This window comes from Orbicella franksi, chromosome 5, assembly GCF_964199315.1.
Source record: "Orbicella franksi chromosome 5, jaOrbFran1.1, whole genome shotgun sequence".
In the NCBI taxonomy this organism is placed as follows: Eukaryota; Metazoa; Cnidaria; class Anthozoa; order Scleractinia; family Merulinidae; genus Orbicella; species Orbicella franksi.
Window position 1 is genome coordinate 30,182,401 of NC_138149.1, and position 25,740 is coordinate 30,208,140.

Consider the following 25,740-nt stretch of genomic DNA (forward strand, 5'->3'; position numbering starts at 1 on the left):
GATGCAAAGTTGCGGTTTACTTTGGCAGCTGATCATGAGCTTTTTCTAGTTGTTTTCTGCATCTGTTCATCCGGAGAGATATAAATTTTGATTTATGCGCTTTACTCGGCGACACTCAGTAATACGGATGACTATTCATGGGTCTACGGAATAAATATTTCAGGGTAAGGAAATCACACAAATCATTAATCGGGTAAACAATATAACAGCAGGAAATTGAATTTACAGTAGCTTTTAAAAAAGACGTTACATTGCTGGCGCACTGCAGAGCCATCGACATTATCGAAGTAATTTATCTTTCAGACGGAGACACCGATTTAATTTTTCATGGCATGAGCTTAAAAATCTGAATATAGTCTCAAAAATCCCTTCTGGCGTCAATTAACTTCCCGACTATTCGTTTAAATTCATCGAAGTCCTCAAAGCCTCGCAACTTCAGAAACGTTGGAAAGCACAGAAATTGTGCTCTCAAAGAGGCTTTCAAGATGAATATGGTTGAATCTCTTGAACAGTTGTCTTCTGCAAGCGGCAAGAAAAGCAAAAAAGCGAAGAAACAAAATTTTAACGATGGAATGGTAGATGCTGGCGACAGGGGGGCCAAGAAGCGGGCTCACAGTACCACTGGTTTAACGGTAGCTGTGATGTACAATGTGCTTATTTTCGCCTTCGCGTGGTACACGAGAAATTATTTAGTTATGATGTTGGTTGTCGCAACATGGATGGTCTGAGACATCTGAGAAGGCTATCCAACACAAAGCATCTCAAAATAACATACCACGAGTAATTTTCTGGTGTTTCAGTATTGACGGGCTAGCTGACTGAGTAAACCAGGCGAGAAGAAATAACTGATTGAAACTGCATGGGAAGGACGCTGTACGAAAAGATATGTCCGCAGTTCGTTTGTGTGTGGGCTTTTACTTACTTTTAATCCATTTGGTTATACCGTTGCTCTTAGAAGTCGGTATTTGGGAGTTAAAAGGTCTTAAAGTGCTCCTGAAAGACAAAAATCTAAATGTTAATGAGTTAGGTAATATATATTTTTTCGTTTCAGGGTATCAAAGTAGACTATATGATTTGCCAGAATGACGTAGCTAGTCTGTCACATAATAAATTATGAAACTGAGAGTTGTCCTCAAATGGGCAATGGTGTTGAATTCCACTGAAGGTTTAGCAGGGTTTTCTCATGATTTAAGAGAAATATTGACACGTTGAATGCGAATAATCGATTTGCATGCTGCGAATGCCAACTCAACAGGCCGTTCTTCGCAAACTTCACAAGTTTATTTAAGATCACAAGGTTCTTTTTTCTCTCTTGCTCTGATTGTGTACTTGTACTAAAGCTGAAGTGACAACGCACGGCACTAATTGATGGACTTACAACCTTTTCTAAACGAACACGGAATATTAAGTGACACGCAAGCTTACATTTTTTGTTGATAAGATGAAGCGCGTTTTCAATCTGGTGCTAATTAACGGGTAATCATCCACTGACCTAATTGAGACTGTCAAGCACGTGCTTCCGATTTCTATTATTCCTAGATTCCCAGAATCACGCAACTTAGGATAAACTGTCACAATTAAACTGGAACTTTCACGACATTGAATACAGTCAAACTTCGGTATTAAGCGGATCCCATTTTTAAGCGGACACCTTCTATTAAGCAAACAGCAGTCAGCAAGTCCCATTTTTCTTTTCCCTCATTTATTGTAAAAAGTACCTCTATTCAACGGACTCTTCCATTAAGTAGACGCGAACACCTTAAACTTGACTTTTGTGGTCATTTCTATTGTTAGAAACCTGTATCAAACGGACACTGCAAAAAGGAATAGAAGATTTTTTTTTGTCCACTTTTTAGCAGATCAGTCATTTAAGTTTGCCAACCAACTGAGCTGTCACAGAAATGCAATATTTTGTTTCGGTTTACCTCATATACTTGTCATTGTTTATGGGAATACGGTATTTCAGAGTTATCGACCGCTCACGAGAATGCTGTTTGGCTCTTTAGAGTCTTTTGATACTGACCGATATTGATGACCCTTTTGAGACGAATTCTGAAGGAACCTGTTTTCAGCGGACACTCTGTATCCGGGGGGGGGGGGGTACTTTGGGAATTTCTGGGTGGGGATGTGCCGCTGGGACCCTGGAACCCTTAGCCTATACCAGAGATAGTTGAGCTGAATTTTGCTACCCTATACTAGAGTAAACTCCCCAAATCCCCCAATCTATCGACACTGTTGAGGCTGATTTGCGTAAATTTAAATTAAACTTGCCGATTTGACTTTTTTTTTTTCATATATATATTTTTTGACTGGCAATTCCTGGTTTCCTTAGTCTAGATAAAATCTTCACCCAACTTGTCAGTTTTGTGAAAAATGATACCCTATTCTAGACCCAAACGCTCTAATTTATATACCCTATCCTAGAGTAAACTGCTTGAAAACCATACTCTTCACAGCGGCACATACTTATATAGCCCATATATGGCAGTGCCCCGCCCCCCCTTTCCGGGCCCTGTATTAAGTGGACACTGGCATGGGTCCCGAGGGTGTCCGCCAAATAGAGGGTGGTAAAGGTGGGATACCAATGACGCACCATGCTGAATTGTTCTATTAAATCACGCATCACAGAGAATTCTTTTCACCAATCACGCGTCACGTAAAAACAAGTAAGTAGAGTGCCAATTTTACTTTCTCGACCCTAAAATAATAACGATAGTCAATGTACTTGTTCCAAGATATCTTAAGACTACTTGGTTCTACATAATGTAATATAATGAGTAATGACTCTAGAAACAATTTAATGAAATGCAAACTATGAAGGTAAATGTGAGGGATTCATGACATGTGGGCTGTGTAGGTATATGTGGGGGATTAATGAGATGTAAACTGTGTAGGTTTATGTGGGGGATTAATTAGATGTAGGCTGTGCAGGTATATGTAAGGGATTAAGGAGATGTAGGATGTGTAGGCACCTGTAGGGGATTAATGAGATGTAGGCTGTGAGGGGATATTGGGGAGATATTTAGGGAGGTGGTTGAAGAAGAATACTTGATCGTATATGTGGCAGGTATTGTCTTAAGAGAGATTATGAGAGATGTGTATATTGCGGTGGAGTTAACTGGCCGCCCAACCATCCGGGTGGTGTCGCACTTATAAAGCGAAGGGACAAAAGGCTTGGTTGTGAGCTAATGAGAAGGCACTGACGTCATAGCCAAACCGGACAAACGAGTTTCTGACACCAGCAGGATTTAATTATTCAAAATGGCGGACATACCTTAATTTAAGACTATAAAATGCTAATTTGCCAAACATTCTTTATATGCACGCTTATGTTCTCTAACGGGTTTGTAATTTATGCTGTATATACAGTTATATTATCAAAATACGCGTTCACCTTGTGTATCTTGAATTGCAGTAGCCAGATTAAGCCTTTATTGATGAAGTTCGTTTAAGGTTCTCTCTGCCATCTAATATTGCGCGTTGCAGCGAAAGCGTAGTTCAAATTCGTCGACAACGTCTACCGCTTACAAAAGCCTACGAGCGAAAACAATTTCCGGTGCCTCGCCCCCTCACAATTTTCAGTGTTATTCCACCAGATATCATTGTTTCCGCAACATTAAAATTTGAGGTCTATTAAGTGCGAGATCCTCGAGAACTGGAAGCTATGGAAAGAGAAATACTGTAATAATTACTTGTTTTGGAGCGGGAAAGCCCCGAGAATCAACTCGCCATGTTCAAGGACGTTATTGATGACGATGGCCTTTAAGTATTCAAAGCCTTAAGCTATGCGCGCTGAAGAAGTAGATGCAAACGATTGCCGTGTAGTAATGGGGAAGATGAAAAGGTATTGCATCGACGAAGTAACGTAAATGAGATTGTCTCAGCAGGAGGGAAAAACTTCCTATCGAAACGCTCGACAACTTGATCGCTTGAACCTTGGCAAAGAGCTGCAATTTATGTCATTTTTTTCGGTTTTTGCACGATACTCTCAACTGTGTTCGACTGGTCTTGGATAAAACAAAAGCAAAGCACAAAGCAGCCACTTAGGATGACAGACCCCACGTTAAACAACTGTAACGACCTTCCAACATCCGAGATGCAAATGGGGATCGTATGATACGATGACGACGGCGACGCCAATAACAATCCCTTGTAAAATTGAATTTATCCAGGATGCTTATGGCTCTAAGATCTCCCTCAGGCTAAATATGTAATCACAGCGTTCAATTCTAAATGGAAATACGAAAAATTAGCAGTTCGACTCATCGTTCGCATTCGCGGTCATTTTGCGTTGTTCATTTGCAGAGGACGGCTATGAAATGTACAAAGGTTTACTGAACACACTTGTACAGCCTTTGTTTTGCTCATAAAACCTTTTGTTTGGTGGTGCTTATTGACGTCGTGGCTTACTCCAGACTCCGTTCACACTACGCCAGAGGAATTTAAAAACAGCTTTATTTCTACGTGTAGGCCTACAGTCCAGAGTAATCCGTCACGAAAACGGAGCTTTTTGAAAACGCTCTTCAAATCGGAGGAATTTAAAAACGCCGGCTTTGAGTTTTCGCGTGGACGGAAAACATTTCAAAACGGACCTTTTCGAACACGATAGGATCAGGAAAACAACGTGATTTCCCTGGCCGAGATTTCCTCAAACAAAAAAATAAAACAACCGGTGATTGTTGCGTTTTTAGCTACAAATAAAGTTTTACTTTATTTACTTTACTGTCGGATTTATCAGAAGAAATCTGGAATACATTTGAGAAAAACTCTTGTTATTCATTAGTAAGAGACCATCTGTGTGGGATTCACCTACCCAACAAAAGGAAATTCATGACATCCAGACCTTGGCTATACAATTTATTATCGAATAGCAGGGTATGTGATTCGCATACCTAAAAGGAAATTCGTGACATCCAGATCTAAGGTGTACAACGACAAGCCGCTCGTTTTGTTAAATATTTTTGTTATTCCCCCATAACACAATCGGGAGCCTGTTCACAGCTATCTTGTATACGAATTGAGAAGACGTCTACGCCACCTTTGCCATGCTCTAATATACAGGCAACATTTGTGTCAAAGCTTTACACCTGCAAATCCTGAGCGGCAACGTTTTTATGTCCGTAAAGGATATAACGTGGCTTTTGAATTCAGTTAGGTCTTATGACGACCTTCATTAAGTGGCACACAAACGTTTTTCTTGTGTAGTCTCTCGTTGCTTTCTCGAGCGGTATAAAATGACACCAAACTCTAACGTGTGTTATCGTTTCAGCCCTTTTAAACGAAATTCGTTCGGACCTTTTATACGATAGATGTTGTGTCATATTCTCTTGGTCTGATGCACTGCCAAAAATGATCGGTCGACAAAATGGACAAATATAACACTAAAGCTTATAGTCCTTTTGCAAAGTTTAACTATTTTCAGTACTTTGTATTACAATTGTTTGGACTTATAGTACCGTGAAGATCCGCGAAGATCAAAGACATCAGAGGTCACGAAAAGGACGAAAAAGACCAGAAAGTAGTGTCACGTCTGCCACGATTTGATTATCTTTTTTAAGACTCTATTTACTTTATTTACGTTAGTCCAAAAGTGAATATTTCTCTCGACTGCTTCGGAGAACGTGTCTCTTGTTACGAAAATTGAATAGAGATCCATTTAACAGCAGTTTAGCTCATAACGTGGCCAATATTAAAATGTTCGCCTAGCAGTTAGAAAAATCGACCAATTTTCATTTTAAAGTATACGTAGTTATTGGTTAAAGTATATTGCCATTAGTCTCTGTAATACTCGGTTACCGGTTTTGTTTTGTTTTTGTTTTTGTTTTTTTTTTTCTTTTAATTTTCTGTTTTGGTAGTGATACACTGGGAGGCTAGAAGGCGATCTTCCTACGTCAAAGCGCCATTGGTGGCCCTATTTTGTCATAAATCTTGGAAAATGCTCCGTGTCGCAATGTTGACTCACCTGCGTGTTCGGGATCATCAAAATTGAACATTTATTCCATGATTATTTACTTTTCCTTACCATTAGCACTGTTTGATTTTCTGAAAAGATAGCTCTAACATCAAAGACAGTCGAAAAACTTGGTCCTCAATGAGATCAAACAATGTCACAACGTCAATTCACTAGGTTTCAAATTCATGAGATTTTTCAAAACGCTAATTTTTACCCTCAACACGGAAAATTTCGCGCTGATTTTTACTTACGTTAGTAGTTTGTTGTTTTCATTATAATTTTCTTTTGTCTCGAGTCACCATGCTATTGTACATTTCTGTATATTATGAATTCATAAAACGTGTGATTGTTCTCCGATTTTCCGTAAGCATGATAAAATTTGCCTTGCTAACACAACAATAACAGTAAAATACTTGTCCCACTTTCACTTATGGCTGCGTCGGGCAGAAATTGCTGTGTTTTACTCCTTGTTTACGTTCAGCATAGCGATTCTTCCCTTGTGTTCACCGCATATGTTTTTTTTTTTTTTTGGATTTTTGCCCGTGTAGAAATATTGGTCTAAATCTAAGTCAAACAATAAGATTAAATGCAAAACAGTTTTTAAAACAGTATGAAATGGACTTTCGGACAGCTCAGCTTTACATCGATTTCGTTTAGACTGAAACATTGAATCATTTCCATTTGCGGTACAATACAACCTTTACAGGTGACGCAAACAAAGAGCATAGTTTAGTGTAAATTTGTAAAGCTGAATATATCAATCATAAATCGAGTGTATAATCGCAGTGTTAATTATATCATAATCTGGAATAAATAACTTCTCCTCTAAAACTCAATCCACACTCCTCGCTCTAGTGAAACTTTCTTCAGGTTCGCTACTGTTATACACTCGTCATGTGGGTGGCATTTTTCTTCCTTCTTTTAACAGCTGTTGGTTTGGATGCTCAGGGTAAGTACTTCGCTCATTTTAAAACCGAGTGATGAACTTTTCATCCTTTTTTCCATCGAAGTCTGTAGAATAACCCTTATAAATTTTTTGTACATTAGTTGCCAGGAGCCATTTTCGTAACTGTACTGGTTACAAATTGGTAAAGATTGGTCGAGCGCTTTTCTATTGAGTGTCGTAAAATCAAAACAAAACCAATAACTTATCAATTAGACTACTCGGCTAATCGCAAACCGTGGTAAAAGTAAAACCAAACTAATTGCCTGATTACTTTCGACACTCAATTGAAAAGCGCTCTAATTGCGAAGTGGTTATATGGTCGCGTCTCGTATGAGCAACATTTATATAAAAGGAAAAAGGGTGTTGAAGGCACTGTATTCTGGAAATTGAACCAAGGCGTGTGCGTCAAGATTCACTTTCACTTTTCAAGTGAATCTTGATCGAACAGTCACGTCTCTTGTCGCAAATGAGAAATCAATTCTCCCTCAATTGTTATTGCTCTCAAAGACCTTATTAATGTTAGAATCTGCAAATCATTTTGCAAACTTAAATAGTCTTCCTCTCTAGGGGACCCTAAAATGGGAATTATGTTGAATAGGATTTAGAATTATAATAGTAATATTCCACGCCAGAGAAAGATTGATTTACAATGTAACTGATGGTTTGCAAAGTTACAGTTTCTTATTAAAGAGATGCATCCTCAAACTTGGTCACAAACCTATACTGTCCACATAAGTTCATGTCACTTTTGTTTCCATTTTTTCAAATTATGTATTCATTTTTTTTTTTTTTTAACTGAGGGCATTAATGTATACGGGACGTCAATTTCACAACGAACCCTGCATTAAAGAATCACAAAGACTCCCTTCGTTGCGTGTTTGTTTCCACGATACTGAAAGTAAAAAAAAAGTTTCAGTTTTCTTTTTTTTTTTTTCACAATGGGTATCCCGTTGATTAAAATTCCCTTTTCTCTCGCTAAGGTGCGCAGCTTGATCGGGCAAAAGGAACCACAAACCTAAACAAAAGTATTAGATAATTTGAAGTGTGGAGCCGGAATCATATCACGGAAACATGAATTTAATGTGAAGTATATATGAAATAACTCATATTTGAAACATTTGAAACATGAATTTGTTGTCCAGGCTCCTATGAGATATGAACACGTCGAAAACAAATAAATCGCGCTGCGTTTGTGTTCATGACCTTTTGCTATTTTTTTTTTCTATTTTTTTTCGTGAGCTGGTAAAATCTTAAAAAACCAGAATGAATAAATGTTAATATCAACTCAGTAATATTGTTAACACCGCAGTGATAATTTCTCGGACATGTGTCTGTAATCTCACGCTCATAATATATGTAAAATTTATGAAACTATAGCGCGTCCAAACGCTAACAGCGAAATTAAAACGACCCATTGTAGCTTTTAGCAAACAATTATTTGGAAAGCTGGTTAAATGAAGCATTTCATTAAGTTAAAATTACTTACAAAATGCAATATTTTTCACAGCCCACGTTGCTAATTATTCGATCCACAAGTGATGCAATTTAAGTCTAATTTGACAACCTCCTCGGAAAGGTAACGTCCCAAATCATCGATTAAGTTCGTTAACAACTAAACACTATTAAAAAGAGCAGGGTTTTAGTTCAGATTTTTTGGTAAATGAAATATCAGATTAAAATAGGCGTTTAAGGTCCCATTTCCAAGTCAGGGAAGGAGTTTTAAGAGTGAATGTCCGTAAAAATCAAAGAAAATTCTAAAAATGTGGCCACGGTCGAAAAATCGATTTTGCCCATACTTTGCCAGTTTGAAGGCCTAGTTAAGTAACTGAAGGAAATCCAGTTAGTTTTTCGAAATATCTAATATTACGGCAGAAATTCACGAAAAACGTTAATAACTAAACTGACTATAAAAAAGAGCAGGGTTCAGATTTCATCCGTGGATGAAATATCAGATTAAAATAGCTGTTTAAGGTCCCATTTCCCAGTCACGGAAGGAGATTTAAGGACATCATAAGCGTATTTACACCAATATGGCTCGCCTAACTTATTTTATTTGAGTAATAGTTACTGTACTCACTCTCTATGTTTCTTTTTTTTTAATTCTCGAACAGATGACTGTGAACTAGAAATTTCGGTGCCAGGTAAGTGAAAGGAAAGACGACAGAAAACCACTATCAGGCACACTGACACCTAAGAGCATAAGTATAAATTCCGCTCAAGCCAGTTTTTTTGCGACGCTTGCTTTGTTTTCTAAAATAGCTTCAAGTGCGTAACCTTCGTACATAACTAGCATGGTCTTTGACAAACTTCATGTATTTTAAAAATCATGTCAGCTGCATGCAGTTCAAATATAAAGAAGATGTTATATGAATAAAATATTTTACAAACGAGCGCAGCGAGTGAGCAATATATTCTTTTTAACGGGAGAAAATGAAATTTATATCTTTAAGCCAAGGTGCAATTTTGTTGTTATCGACAACAACTTGAACAACAACAACAACGACGACAACAACAACAACAACTAGCTTTATTTGCATGACCGTAAATACATACAATGTTGCAAACGCTTTGTAAACTAACACTAAAACTAAAGCTTAACTAAAACTTTGATAATTTTGTGAACATATAATAAAATGAGGTTATGATATAGCGACCTAGTTTCATAGGTTTGATTTGCAGGTAGAATATTGCGTAGATCAAAGCAAGATGAAAATTTTGCGAATTGAATTAAATATTAAAATATCATATAGGCAAGCTCACTACAATTAGCAGTGAAAAAACGGTAATTTATAAATGACGTTATCAATATCTTTACTGGTGAGCATATCGAAAATACGCCACTTGAACCCCGGGTGTAGTTTCGTATGAGTTTTACGAGTGGTGCTTTTTCCAGTAAAACACTCGTCTTTATATTATGAATGATGTTTCATATATATGACTTACTTATCTCTTCATCTTGACGAAAAAAGAATTAGTCAGCCGCAAGCCAAATGGTGAATAGACCAATTTCGAAAAATTAAAATTCAGCCTAACACGATAGACCTCAGCACGAGGCTCTGGGGAACAAACCCCACGAACTCTGTAGTTGTTCCCCGGAGCTTCGTACTGAGGTTTATTGTTTCAGGCTGAATTTTAATATATCGAAATCGGTCTATTTTGCTGCAGTTTGGTCAAAATAATCCTAACATTATGACCGAGTTGCTCTCTTGAACACAAACTGCGCTGGGATAAAGATATGAAGTAAACTGATTAATGAAGAGCAAACTGATATAAGTGATAAGGCGATTTTTTACAAGACAACAGAATACACATTTTTACAGTTGTCTGCTCAGTGACCTGGCCTTTGGATGGCAGCGAGGCTGGAGTTGACCTTGTTTTGACACAAACCTCACTGCTTTGGTGATGGTAGGCCTGATGTGCCATCGAAGCATAACAAAATTGTGAAGATTAATGTTCATGAATACTTTATATTACCATACGCAAATTTGGTTATGGGACCATGATATCATAGCTATAGCAGGTCAGTGACAGTGACAGTGACAGTGACGGAGGCACGCTTCTGATTTGCTAATTGCGAATTTGAGTGCGGTAAAGAGTGATGTTCGAAGCAATGGTAGGAGCAGTTTTTAATTTCTTTTAGACTAATCGTACTATTCCTCCAATGAGAAGCAATATCGACTAGTTTTGGTCAATGGAAGAGAGATACCAATTCAGCCCAAGGGATGATTCATTTGGGAGGTTTCAGTTGTGTAATTAGTCTGTGCAACTGATTGCATGGAAGTATGTACAAACAGAACAATTGTAACCTCCCAAATGAATCATCACATGACCTGAATGAGGTTACAACAAGGTTGTAAACACGTTAGCTGAATATTAATCCATCTACCTCTGCCCTCCTGATTAAGTTCCAGATCCCGTTGCTTTGTACCCTCTCGATGGCGCTCACGGTACGAAGGAAATCAACAACCGGGTCGGAGAGGGAGTAGCCAGTGGAGTTATCACAGCCCCGGGACCAGATGGAAAACCTGATGGCTCCTATGAATTTTCTGGAACTGTTAACAGCTACATCGAGTTTCCGAACGGTGGTGGACTAGATGTAAAAAACTCCATCACAATGCTCTGCTGGTTGTACCCAGGTGGTCAAGATGGCCCTCTTTTCAACTATAGGAACAGTGGAAGTTGGGGAGTGCATTTGTGGGTGGGGAGTGGTCAACTATTCGCTCGTTTCACCAAACGAGACTACTCGTTTACCCATGGCTTGCTTAGCACTCATCTAAAACCAGAGGATGGATGGAAATTTGTGGGGGCATCCTATGATCAAGCTAATGGCGATGCAAAATTGTGGGTGGATGGAATAGTGGTAGAAACGGTAAACATTGGTGCGAATCTTCAACTAGCCACGCAGGACAGCGTGAGAATGGGAGTGAAGATTGGCGATGGCAGGTACTTTAAAGGAAGGATCGCCCAAATGCAGGTGTACAATGTTGCCTTGACCCAGGAGCAAATACAAGCCATAAAAGACAGGACCCAAGTAGACGGTAAAAATGCTGTTGTTTAATAAGTGGTTCCAGTCAATTTTTGAGATAGTCATCCAGCCAGCTATAGCTTCTCTATGCTATTAATTTTAGATTACTTAAGTAGTACTTGTAAAAAATCAATGTAAATGTTGGGGGGAAAAGCAAAGACCAAGGCTACTGCCAATGAAAGGGGGCAAAAGGTCGGCAAACCTGACGGACTAACATAACTCTGTCGTTTTTTTTTTTTTTTTTTTTCCTACCATGTAGGCCGGCAGGCAGGAGAGCAGGTAGGCAGGCAGGCAGGCAGGCAGTAAGTGGGTAGCTTAGTAGGAAGTTAGGTAAGCAGGCAGGCAGAGGGCAGGCATACAGGTAGGCAGTTGGTTGGAAACCTCGCTCCCAGGCTCTCTCATCTTACCGCCCCCTTACCGCTCTAGAGGGGCGGTAAGATGAGAGACCTTGGGAACGAGGTTAATTGGTTGGTTGTTTGGTTAGTTAGGTTTGAACCGCCTTTGATAGTCATATAAATCCTTCAATTCCTCCAAGTTTCATGGTTTCATGGTCTGGATAGGGTTAAAGTCATACCAGGTATCGAACTGTTCAGACGATAGCTCGTTGATATTGGAACTCTCTGTTTTGCTCCCATTTCTTTTGCAAAGCATGTCAGGCTCCCCTTGGAATGGAAAGCCGCGCGATCTCTGATGCTCAGATTTCTGCTTCGTCCCAATGGGATGCGAACCATGCGGCCATACAAGGGCGACTGAACTTTCAAGCAGGGGGTGGAAAGCAGGGAGGCTGGTCGTCACGACGCAATAATCAGAATCAGTGGCTCCAAGCGGATCTGGGCAGCAGCAAAAAAGTGACATACCTGGCAACACAAGGAAGGAACGCATATAATCAATGGGTGACCAGTTACAAGGTAGAATACAGTAACGATGGCTCGTCGTTCCAGTATTATCAAGAACAAGGCGCCGACAAGGTATGTGAACTTTCTTACACCAGCTTGCTACACACCTACTGATCGAGGCTTACGTTGTTGAGTTTTTAGTCCTTTCTTTGGTTTTTCTTGCCCATGATTTCCTTTACAATCTTAATTGAGACCTTCCTGACGCTTGTAGCTTGTTCCACATACAAAACAAAGGGAAACAAACAATAAACAAACAAACAAACAAACAAAACACATCCATGAAGATCGATAGAGGTAAATGCCCTTCTCTTTTGCCTTTTGGTCATGGAGAATGATGGTTATTTCACATTTATCGAGCATTTTGTTCGAAAACTCTGGAACATTTTTCGGTAGTTCAACCGGAGGAAGTTTTCGTTTGTCCGGTTTTTAAATTTGAGTGAGAAGAAACGGCCTGGTAAATATATTTTTTATCAGACCTGAGGTTTTCATCAAATCAAAGTTTATATGTTAAACGAGGGCTTTTGCAGATAAAAATTGTCAACTGGAAGTATGCTCAATTCTGATGAAAGTCGCTGTAACCGACATATTGTATCACGTTCAACTGGTCTTGCAGTTATCACTAAGGGCCTCCACAGAGTAAACACTTAGTTGTCGACAACTAGAGCTTGGGAAGCAACGTTCACTACGCATGCTCAAAACACCATAAGCATGCTCAAATGTGTGTTATGTTTCGATAGTTGTCCACAACTAAACCAGTGATTCCCACTCACGCGAAAAACGGTTAAAACGTAGCTGTCTACAAATAATAGTTGTCGACAATTAAAGTAGTTTCCCGTTTCGAAAAGGGAAACTGCTCAGTTGTCGACTACTAAAACTTTAGCGTTTAATAGCCCTTTTCACGGTTAATTTTTCTCATTTGCATTACAATGTGATCCACCGTGGATGCGAGGCAATTTCGGGCTAAAACTACAAAATAGCCCGAAATTGCCTAACATACACGCTAGATTTTATTGTAATGCAAATGAGCAAAGTTAACCGTGAAAAGGCCTATTGTCGACAACTCATCCCACACACTACGTTCTTTAGTTGTCGATAAGATTTAGTTGTCGATGAAAAATAGTTGTCAACAACTAAATGTCTAGTCTTTGGAGAATTTAAAACAAGCCATGTTGGTTAACGTTATTATTTTACGTTCAGTATATGGATTATTTCAGGGCGTTTCCGCATGGGAGGGTGGTTGGTAAACGAGTGCTTAGTGGAAAATGTTTCGTACAAATTTTGTTGCCCAGATTTTTTAATTAGATGCTAATTAAATAAAATTTCTTCCTACTAACACTTCTTTCTGTCCTTTTAAATTCGTATTCAGATTTTTACTGCAAACTCAGACCGAGATACGATTGTATACAACGTTCTGAGTTCGCCCACATCAGCTCGCTACATCAGGATTCATCCCTGGACCTATAAAAATCACATTTCCATGAGGATGGAGATCTATGGTTGCTAAGGTAAACAACTGTACGGCTAACGGTTGGTAGGGTAAATACCCATCCAGCTACTTGGAATGAAGAATTTACGTTACCTTTACTTTAAGTAAGTAGGAAGTCGTCTGAAAAAGGAGTGTGGAAGCCTCTCCTTTGAGGGCGAATTACAGACTTTTGAATCACATAGAGTGTTCAGGGACGAAACGAGAATGTTTTTACCCGACATAACGTTAGGGTTACGGTTAACATTTAATGACTGGTCCCTTGTGGAACAGTGAATTTTGTTTCCCTCGAATCTCAATGTTTCCCTCGACGGAATAAGGTAATTCCCCTGAAATAAGACTCCACATAGATTTTTGTTCAAACTTTGTCCAATGAATATATAAGAGAACTTAAATTATAAAGTAAAAAAGGGGAGTGCCCATGCTTGTTAAGGAGCAGTGAGGCATTCAAAATGTCTCATTTTAGCGTTATTTAATGCTTATTACAAGAATGCATTCCAAGTTATTGTAAACTCTGTGAGCCCAGACTCATAAAAACACGCCTCAAACTACAGTCAATACTTGTGTCGGACACAAATAAACTTTTTAAGTTTGATTTTGACCGACAGCTGAACCTTTGTTAAAATATTGGAACCAAATTGCTTGCCACGGCTATCAAACAGCAAAATAGAAAAGACTACAGTACAGCTGCTATTTTTCTTATTTATTCAATTTTCAAACATAGAAATCAGATCAGTCTTTTCTCACGCAAAGCTAGTGATTAGTTGATTAAAATGACTGGAAAAAAATTTGGGGTGTCCAAGCTCGTTAGTGAGCTATAGCCATTTTTCAACTGACAGAACTCAATATCAACGCAAATCCGCCATGTTTTCAATGTGTGCGTGCACGAACGCGCCTAATGACGCCATAAATTATGCGCAGTAAGGATGCGCAATGCAGTACTGGGGAATGACCTTAAGTGATTTGTAATATAGCTAAACAAATGAGTCAAACCGGTGGAAAACAAATAATCACTTTATTGACAAATGACGTGCAACAGCGGTCAACATTTCGCGGATAACAGTGAACTGTTTCCCGTTTGACGTCATAGTTTTCGCGATGTTACCCGCTCATGGCTCTTTCAGGTCGTGTGTCTAGCAAAAATTCTAAACAGTATAGAAGCCAAACAAATACTTTTGTAATGCATACCAGTCTCTGAAACATGCTATGAGCCACGAGATTTTACCACATACCTCAGATAAACCAAGTTTGGAGAAACACTGAAAATCAATGACTGATGAGTAATCATTTGAAAGCTGGAGCAGTTAAGAATTTACCCTTCTGGTGACATCGGCAATTCTTTCAAATTGCACTAGCCTAAAGACTCGTGCAATTTTATGGCTGAGAAAATTACTCCACTGTGATTGGCTGAGAGCGGCCAAGTTTATCGTTAACTTTTAATTTACAATGCAGTGCAAAGTAATGCAGGCGCGTTTGTAACTTTCTCAGTCAGTAGTCTTAATATTAAGGATTAAAGATTTACACTACCCGCGATATTTGAAAATTCTTTCAAATTGCACTTCGGGGGATAAGCGCAGGCTCCTTTCACGAACAGCGGCTGTCAATCGAGCCTACTCAGAATTGAGAAGGTCTTCATGAGTGTAAATCCTTCATTTTAATCGTATTCATACGATTACTTATACTAACTAAAAAGCTTTTCCGTCGCGGTTTCTTTTTGAAAGCTCCTTTGAGACCACATGAAACTGGACTACTGTAGGACTAGGAAGAAAACTATTTAAGTCAAAAATTCTAATTATAATTGAATCGATCCACTTATTTATTATCATTATTATTATTTTATTTTATTATTTTTTTTTTTTCATGTCTCCATAACTCAGATGGCAAGCGATTGACAACGTCAGTTTAGAACTTGGATGGTGTTGGGACTTATTTAGCGGCAAACATTGATAACAGCTTTAAGCTAATCATGTCCATTACCAAACTGAAGGATGTCGATAGACTCTCGTTTAACAGAGATCACTAACTAATAAAATTAAATTTACAATTCTGAACTCAGCCTGTTTTGCGTTATTTGTTTTGGGCCGCGCGATTGCGACGTTAGATGGTTTCAGTTATGTCCAATATGCACAAACTGATACAGTTCGAAACTACAACTTTACGATCCATACAGTTTGACAGATCGTAAAAAACAGTTTTCAGTCCGTATACGGTCGGAAAAGTGCATCTCATTAGGGGGACTTGAATATAAATCACGTGTTATCTGAGCGAAGGGGTCAAACGATTTGTCAATCCGTATGGTTTGTACGAATCGCAAATGCAATTTACGGCCGTATTCGGTCCGTAAAATACATTTATTTAAGGGGCTAGGAATATAAAGCACATGGTTTCTACGGCTCGGATTGTAAATCCTTAATGGCACTTGCATTGCTACGATTACCTTGACTAATTAAAAAAGCTTTTCCGTTGCGCCTTCTTTTAACAGTGAAAAGTCCTAAATGGACTGCCCTGGGAGTTGGTAAAAATATTCCACCATACAAGTTAATCGATGCACTTGTTTACTTGTCTCCATAACACAGATGGCACATGTGATAGAAAAGGTCACTTCAGGAGTTGAATGGTGCTGGGACTTATTTAGCAAACACTGAAGCCTCAAACTTATCAAGCCCTTTATCAAATCAGTTGAAGTTCATTGACAGATACTTGTTAAGCAGAAATCACTGGACAGTAGAATAAAATTTCCAGTTGTTGACTCAGCCTGTTTTGCGTTGTATTTGTTTCGGGCAGTATGATTGCTACTTTGCATGGTTTAGTACTAACTACTTAATAACCAAGAGTGAGGTCGTTACGGGAAAATCTCAAACTGAGGCCTTGCTGTATTGACCTCGCTATCGCTCGATCAATACGGTAGGCCGAGGTTTGAGATTTTCTCGTAACGACCGAACGGTCGAGGTTATTAAGCTGTTTATTATATGGCTCATGAATTAAGGAAAAGAAAAATATTATTCGAGCGGAAGTCGTCAATTTACATCCGGCGATGCGCGCGTTTACCGATTCATTCATCGTCTCAAACCCAGTGCAAAACTACACAGTCAGTGAACTTCACACTGTATTATGTATTCCGTTAAAAACACACGTTTCTTTACGGGAAAAGTGATTGTCACCGCCTCAAAAAGGTATTTTAGTATCGAGGTGCCACAAGTTGATGGGTAAGTTTTTCCGACTTTTGTGGCGAAACGTCAACGCATATAGAAAAGACAGAAAGTGCTTCAAAATAGTTCAAACCAACTAATGCTTCAGAATGAACTGCTCAGAATAACTCGATCTTCGCATTCGCTTTCGACAACATATCTCCGCCTTCTTCATTCTGGGATTTTTGGATGAACTTTTCAAGCCTTGTGAACGTCTAAAACTTCCTGCAGTTATCAGAAACACTGCTAACAACAGAAACTGCCCGATGGTTTACACCTGATGATCCTGAAAGCTGATTTACACTTGCTTTTGTTAAAGCGGGCGCGAGGGAATCTATTCGAGCCCTAAAGTGATGACGTCACAAAAATAAAAGTTTTGAAATTATGGGATATGATGTCATATTCTTATAGAGGATCCTAAAAGATGCCCTCATCCCAAAAACTAGCTCTGAATTGCAATTCCCGATAGAGATATACGGGGTCAAAGTTTGATAGCATTCCATGCAAACCCTTCAAAATTGGTATCAGTTCCTTCAGTTTAGAACTGACTCAAAATTAGAGAGATTTATATGGGGCAGTACCAAATTTTCATCCTTTATATTTCGGCTGGGAATTACAATAAAGAGGTAATTTTTGGCAAAGACCCTTTTTTAAGGACGCTCTCTTTGAAAATGGCGCCAAATCCCATAATTTCTCAAATTTATTTTTTTGTGACGTCACACTTTAGGACTCTATAGGCCCTTTGCAGGACCCGGTCACATGCTTGGATATCACCTGGCAACGCCATGCTGGGACGCAAGCGTTTCGGCCGCCATCTTTAAAAATTGTAGCGTGGCGAAGCGACTTTGTAGGTTCTCTTTCAAAATATTGGCGATCTGCTCGACTTTGAGACTTTTTTACCTTGGTGAAACTGTAACTAGGGTCTCTTTGTGACGTTCAGAGAAAAACACGAAACCGGGTGTACCGTGACGACCTCTTGACTGTGACTTTCCAGGAGCGAAGCCACGTGTAGATTAGGGCATAACAGGAGCTTGAACCACTCGAACGCAAATTGTAATTCAAAGAAACCAGGTTACAGTAAAATCAATCGTTAGCGTTTATTGGAAGGAGCGATGAATCAACAATATAGAAATCAGGATAACAAAATAGAGATCATGTGATATGAGGTCGTTGTGATTGTGATTGTGTGGTTCGAACTAAAAGCAAAACGATACAAAAGGCTTATGTAAGCTAATACTAGCTACGATACAAAACATAAATCAAGGATACCGATGGAACATAAATCTTAAACTATAACGACACGATTACAACTAAAATATATATAGCAAAGACTGACTTTGATCTTGCTCCTGCGAGGGTAGCAATCGTAGAAACGATAGATTAACACGATAGCGATGGCAGCGATAGCATAAAATAACAGCGAAAACGTGGATGGCGTAGCTAACACTGATAAAAATGTGGTGTCTCTAATTACATGATTGCAAAGTTTATGTTACGAAACTTGTATTGATCACAGCAATCACAGCATGAATAGCAAAAACTTAAAAAATGTACATAATCGTTAATAAGTAATAGTTATTTAAACAAAACAAAGGAGAAAACGAGTTACGAAAGTAACATTGACCTCATGGCGAGCAATGAAGGTAAGGAGCCGTTATCTGTTGTTTGGGCTTTGTTTTGCTTTTTTGCGCGGGAAAAGATTTGAATATTTGCATATTAACTAAACGATTACTCCGAGATGACAGGTTTCGATTTGATTCACCAACATTTAGGCCTTACGAGAGATGCTAGGGCACTGTTTTATGTTCATTTCATGGCATACTCAGTTGCAGAACGAGGTGTTACAGATAATCCGACACAAGATTTTCAGCTGTTCCCTAACCTAACATTTGCTGAAGTAGAGAGCTACGCGAAAAACTCTTCTGGTTGTACAAGCACAAACAAAGCTTACAAATTCTTCGCTGACCCTGGATATCTCTACAATATTCAAGGTGTGTAAAGAATATTTATTTATGTCGACATATATTAACCTTACAATATCTTGTGATATCAGTGCATGCTTTACATTTACAGTTTATTGTCCCATAAAATAGATATCATTGCATTATGTATTCAGTAATTAAGCTTATTTGCTATCAAACTAATTTATTTTTTTTATTATCACTAATATGGCTGTGGGTTTATTTGCTACACATCTAAGAACAATTTTCATTTCTGCAAGGGAAAGCCAAAGTTACCGGTAAATGCTTTCGATCTATGGGAAAAAATGAGCCTCCGCATATTTTGGAAATAATTGTTAAGCTGGAGAACAAGGGAATTACTGGAAAATGTTCCTGTGTTGCAGGTGCAAGTGGTTACTGCCATCACATAATAGGACTGCTGTTCTGCATGTAGGCTTTGGTAGATTGTGCTAGCATAATTTTTAGCATAATTTAGAAAAACGAGCATAATTTAAAGCTTTTATTTCAGTTTAGCACTGCTAGCATAATCCGAGCTTTTATGCCTTGAAAACAAAAAAAAACCCATCATAGTTCTAGAATAATTCAGTTTGTACTTTACTTCTGTATTGTTATTGGAAAATATCGAGGTCTGGAAGACTCTAGCTAGGTCACCCCGTACATATCTGAGAGGCTGAGACTCTCCTCAGGCCACCACGCTTATGGCTCGGCGGCTCGGCCCCTCAGGCCTTAGATCAAAGATGGCGTCGTCCTCGAGTACAGAGAGATTAACAACACGCATAGTTGTCTTTATACTAAACTGAGGGCTTTGCCTGGATGGCGTCTAAAACAAGTATATAAAAGTAACTTTCTGACCCGGATTCAGAACCCAGAAATGGTTGATTTGGATATCATTTGGCTTTTCGAGGTGCGCACATGCGTATTTGCCATGCTGAAGACTGTAAGACTGGAAGGTGGACTGTCTGAATGTTCATTTAAGTCAAAATTGATAGAGTTAAGCTACTGGCGATCTTTATTTTCCTTAAAATCCAAGTAGCATAACTTCGGTGACAGAGAGCATAATTTTCAGAAAGTAGCATAATTTTGGCATAATTTCTAAAAAATATGAGCACTGCTAAAAGCATAATAAGCTTTTTTTTCGAGCACAATCTACCAAAGTCTATCTGCATGACTCATTGTAAAATGTTTGGACTTGCATCCCTACCAGATGACCTAACATGCACCAGTATGCCACAGCGCTGGAGTGTACCAAGGGAGAAACGCATTGGAACAAAAAAAAAATTCAATCAGTACTTGTAAAAAAGCCAAGAATGGGTGCTAACTATAACAAGTTCATCAAAAGTACTTTGTTCTCACCATCTACTTCCTACAGAATCCTTTGCAAGAGTGATTTTAGTGGGTTGGACCCATTGCCCTTAGCAGCTGACATTGCACCCACAGCAGAGGAAATGCCAAATTTAATACTTAAGCCAACAAAATTTGGAAATGCTCTTAAAGGTAGTCCTCTGTCCTACCATCAAAAGCTCTCACAGGAATATGTCATTAACGACTTCCTTGCCTGTGACTTCCCCAAGCTACCATTGGAGGATGCTGGAGAAAGAATTCTGAACAATGTTCAAGTGCGTTTAAACAAAGAAAAAAATGCTGCACTGGATGCTCTGTCTGTTACTCGAGCAGTCACAATAGATTTGGAAGAGAGGACTGTGACACAGAGTGCAAGTAACCTTTGGCAGCTTCTGCGCTCAAAGCGAATTACTGCCAGCAAGTTTGGTTCTTGTGCTAAACGCATGTCAAACTTTGAAAACTTGGTGAAGCAAATAAACCCCTCACGGCATGTTGTAACAACTGCTATGAGGAGGGGGATTGAAATGGAATCACATGCAGCTGCAGTTTATGCCAATGTTGCTAAAGCTGGGATGGTCAATGTATACCCATGTGGGTTAGTCATCAATCCCAAGTGCCCATGGTTGGGGTGTAGTCCTGACCGTAAGGCGTATGACATTCAAGCAGCAAATGAAAGGCTTAATCCATTTGGTTTATCTGAAATCAAAGTTGTGAAAGAGGGAGAGACAGATTTCAAAAATGTCAGGTATCTTGAAATTGATCCAGTTTCCAACGAGATAACTTTAAAAAGAAGTCATGAGCACTATTTTCAGGTGCAGTGCCAGCTTGGATTGACTGGGTTAGAATGGAATGATTTTTTCTGCTACATGAATGATCATAAGTATTTTTGTCAACGAATTTTCTTTGATCAGCATTTTTTCCAGGACAGTAAAGATAAGGTGGACATGTTCTTTTTTGACTATTTCCTAGCTGTATAAATGTAATAAGTATGAAAAAAATAACAACAAAAACACATCATATCACAAGCAAACAGCTTGTAAAAACTTTATTACCATACTAGTGGGAAGCTTTTAATGTACTTTTGCTCTATTTAAAATTAAGGGGCCTTGAAAATTTGTTAATAAACATACAACTGTATACAGCCGAGAAAATTAATGGAAGAGTATTGCTTCCTAGCCCCCATGTTACGGCTTGCGATTTCCTCGCCTTCGATGAATCTTTTTTTCTGAAACTCTCCACGAGAATCTTCCCGTTGTACGGGCCAAGCAGGTCGATCGATGAAGAAAACCACTTCCTTTAAGAAGGCGACAGAGTTACCCGGCTAGACCTCCTCACTGATTGGTCAGAAAAATATTTTTCTGGCCAATCAGAGGGACGGAATTCGACCACTTCTGGAACTGGTTCGGTAAGAATAAGTTCCCAGGGGTTCTTCAGCTCTTGAGGTAAACCTTCGCCCGAAAATATCTCTTTGTTCCGGCTAGTAGCCCCTGGGTCCCTGAGGATGGGTTGAAGTGGAAACTCGCCAACCGGCGTGTGTATGTAAGAATGCCTCAGATTAGGCTGATGAATTTATTTCCTATTTCACGGCTTAATTTTAATGTCTAGTTTTACTTACACCGTAATTTATCCACAGAAATACTACAATTACAGATACATACAAATATACGATATTGTACAAGCAATTGTAAAAACTCCCTTGCAACCTTATTTATAATCACAGACAGTGTATATCAAAGTTGTTTCTAAGTGCCCCCGCTCTTACTGGTCAGCAAGAGACAGCTTCCATCAACAAAGGGTCTGGTATCAAGAAGCCGTTGTTCACTTAAGGTTGGCGAGCGCGCCAAAACCACAGAGCTGAACCCGACATTCTTGTGAAAAGCTTTGATAAAGTAAAGTAATTAATTCTTCCCTGTTCTTTTCGAATCAACGTTCTCTTGCGCTGCGATTCAAAAGACTGAATCGTTAAAATATCTTTAATATCATTTCTTTTTAATAATCCGGCAACTGAACAAAAACGTTTCGAGCAAATTCGAAAAGATTGTTCAAATGAGTACTTTTGATGATTCAAAGTTGCGGTTTACTTTGGAAGCTAAGCTTTTTCAAGTTGTTTTCTGCATCTGTTCATCCGGAGAGATATAAATTTTGATTTATGCGCTTTGCTCGGCGACACTCAGTACGGATGACTAGTTTTGGGTCTACGGAATAAACATTTCAAGGTAAGGAGGTCACGCAAATGATAAATCGGGTAAACAATATAATAGCAAGAAATCGAATTTACGGTAGTTTTTAAAAAATATGTTTCATGCATTGCTGGCACACTGCAGAGTCATCGACATTATCGAAGTAATTTATCTTTCAGACGGACACATCGAGTTAATTTTTCATGGCCATGAGGCCTAAAAATCTGAATATAAAAGTCTCAAAAATCCCTTCTGGCGTCAATTAACTTCCCGACAATTCGTAAAAATTCATCGAAGTCCTCAAAGCCTCGCAGCTTCAGAAACGTTGTAAAGCACAGACATTGTGCTTTCAAAGAGGCTTTCAAGATGAATATGGTTGAATCTCTTGAACAGTTGTCTTCGGCCAGCGGCAAGAAAAGCAAAAAAGCGAAGAAGCAAAATTTTAACGACGGAATGGTAGATGCTGGCGACAGGGAGGCCAAGATGCGGGCTCACAATACTACTGGTTTAACGGTAGCGGTGATGTACAATGTGCTTATTTTCGTCTTCGCGTGGTACACGAGGAATTATTTAGTTATGATGTTGGTTGTCGCAACATGGATGGTTTGAGACGTCTGAGAAGACTATCCGAACACAAAGCCTCTCAAAATAGCATACCACGAGAAATATTCTGGTGTTTATTGACGGGCTAGCTGCACAACTGAGCCGAGACGAGAAGAAATGACTAAGTGAAACTGCATGGGAAGGACGCTGTACAAAAGAAATAGGTCCGCAGTTCGTTTGTGTGTGGGCTTTTACTTACTTTTAATCCATTTGGTTGTACCGTTACTCTTAGGGACCGTTCATTTTTTATGAGGGAGGGGGGGCTGGTGGGATTTGGGAAGCACCATTTAAAAATCGCATGACCCCCCTCAGCTTACCAATTTTTTCACATGGCCCCCCCTTATAGCGGTCATTTTTTGGGATGACCCCCCCCCCAAAAAAAAATTGAACAAAAACAATATTTAGATTTCAACTTTTTTAATATTTCTCTATTATCCCCCTACTTCACGTTATTGTGCTCACTATGAAGACAATATTTACAATCTCTATACGACAGAGAGCTGTTGTTTAAAAAACAAATCAAAAGAAAGAGAAGTCAATTTCGGATCTCCTAGTTATGGCTCGCCCTGAGCGTGTGGCATTTGGCCTCTCATTGGCATCTTCCTCATTTGAATTGATGAATGCAAGAATGACGTCACTTGAGTCATCTTCTCCCCCAGAGTCAATGGCATCACTGTCATACTCATCATTGTCACTTTCATCCGTTTCACTGCTGTCAGCACTTGCCCTGTTGTCATTTTGTGTCAATGTCCTGGCATTTCTCAGTGTTGGTTGGCCAGCTCTGAGAGGACTCTTCTGCTGCAAGCATGAATGTCTTACAATTGCCTTTACTTTCTCACTCTTGCTGCTTTTCAAATGGTGCTTCAGCCCGTGGTGGTTTGAGTACTTGTTTAGTTCTGGAACACGTAGCTTTTTAAGCTTGGTCAGACCTTCGCACAACTCAGTCCAAGGATAATCCTCCTCCCTACTTAACTTTGCCTTTTCTTCTGCTCTCTTTTTCCTTTTAAATTCCAGCACTTCAAGATGCTGAAGATAATCCACCACAAACTTCGATTTGAGAATAAACTTATCTGCAAATAGAGCAACGCTTTTTGGGTCAGATAAAACCAGCCTGCCACTTGCATGCTCTTTCTTCTTTATATTGTTAATCCAATCGGGGAAAGAGCGCATTACTACATGAGCATCATGAAAGAGGCTCATTCCAAAATGCGCAATAATGGCGAAAGCGACGAGTCGTTTAAGAAAAGGTTTACAGCTGAACGATCCAGGCAGTTTGACATCTTACAAGCAAAAGAAGCAATTTTTCTAGGTGCGGATGGCTGTTCAGAAAGGGCGAGTGAGTTTTCCATGCAAGGGTACCAGTTGAAGCCCAGTGATGGAAGAAAACTGAACTTCTCCATCAAAGAGCACAGAGCAATGGTGGAAAAGTTGGATTTCATATTGAAAAATGTAAAGAAACACGATTCCACACTCTTTCAGTCCAATGGGCTTGCTTTAAAGCGGGGCGAAGAATTTGCCCACAGTTTTAATGTAAAACAGATCAAATGTACAGAAGCTAAGTTGACGAAGGTCACGCAGGACATGGAAGCACTAGAAAACAAGAAGAGCAATTATAACAGCATATTCAAAGGCATACTCAAACAGCACATCAACAAAAGGAGAAGGAAAAAAGAAAACCGCAGAAAGTCAAATGAAAGAAAGAGGAAGCGGACTGAAAACAACGTCCAACGAGTTTATGGAATCTGTGTTGGAAACCCGCTAGGAAATGATCTTCCACAATGCCTTGTGTACCCTCCTAGAACGGCCGTCCCGGAAGAGTGTCTTAAAGTTGAGGATGTTGCCACGTCGATATTCAGAAGAGATGGGCCATACATCGCCCAGCTCTTGGAAGGGAATTATTTCACCAATGCTGCAAGAAGCAGAATCACCACCAACCTTGAGCGGGAAGTCAGAGATTATGTTTACACCTTCATGTACCCTGAAGAGTACACTCTGACGGAAAGCATTGCTGCTTCTTGCAGCATTGGTGAAAGAGACTCCCATAGCAGCACAAGCGGCGACGAAGAACTCGACGACAGCGAAGATGAAGATGAGTGCCGGTGAAAGTTGCATTCGAAAATAACAGTGTTAAATACTTCTTTTCAGTAGCTACAAATGCTTTTTGTCGCCAAACGTTTTTTTAAAGAAGAAGGAAAGTTTGTAATAAATTTGTATCCTGCCTTCTATGTTTATTCTATAACAATTTTTTTGATATTCAAACATTATGCCATTTTAAAGTTTTACTAAAATATTTCACGTGACCCCCCCTTTTTCCCTTATTTTTTTGGGATGGCCCCCCCTCGAAAGCCATTTTTTTTCGCATGGCCCCCCCCCAAATCCCACCAGCCCCCCCTACCTTATAAAAAATGAACGGTCCCTTAGAAGTCGATATTTGGGAGTTAAAAGGTCTTAAAGTGCTCCTGAAAGATAAAAACCTAAATGTTAATGAGTTAGGTAATATGTATTTTTTCGTTTGCAAGGTATCAAAGTGGACTATATGGTTTGCCAGAATGACGTAGCTAGTCTGTCACATAATAAATTATGAAACTGAGAGTTGTTCTCAAATGGTCAATGGTGTTGAATTCCACTGAAGGTTTAGCAGGGTTTTCTCATGATTTAAGAGAA

General features: G+C 39.2%; 2 protein-coding genes across 4 annotated transcripts in view; both read left to right on the top strand.

Annotated features, from left to right (window-relative positions):
• Window positions 1-6,654: 6,654 nt before the first annotated feature.
• The window catches only part of LOC145488117 (coagulation factor V-like), a 32,548-nt gene continuing 13,462 nt past the window's right edge, over window positions 6,655-25,740 (top strand). For 2 of the 3 annotated variants that reach the window (XM_081466909.1, XM_081466910.1), the window contains exon 1: window positions 6,655-6,902. In XM_081466909.1, the coding sequence (XP_081323035.1) occupies window positions 6,848-6,902 (55 nt within the window). In that variant the 5' untranslated portion in view covers window positions 6,655-6,847. Of the gene's footprint in view, window positions 6,903-9,010; window positions 9,041-10,804; window positions 11,438-12,072; window positions 12,393-13,686; window positions 13,826-15,680; window positions 15,970-25,740 lie in introns of those variants that run through there. The other variant, XM_081466907.1, reaches the window with a different exon arrangement.
• On the top strand, window positions 20,118-21,270 carry LOC145486888 (uncharacterized). The gene has a single exon (XM_081465597.1). It carries the CDS (start codon window positions 20,167-20,169, stop codon window positions 21,268-21,270), a length of 1,104 nt encoding a protein of 367 aa, XP_081321723.1. The 5' UTR covers window positions 20,118-20,166.

What these genes read in the sequence shown, in the direction of transcription:
- LOC145486888 (XM_081465597.1), top strand. Translation starts at nt 20,167, where the DNA reads ATGCACCAGTATGCCACAGCGCTGGAGTGTACCAAGGGAGAAACGCAT.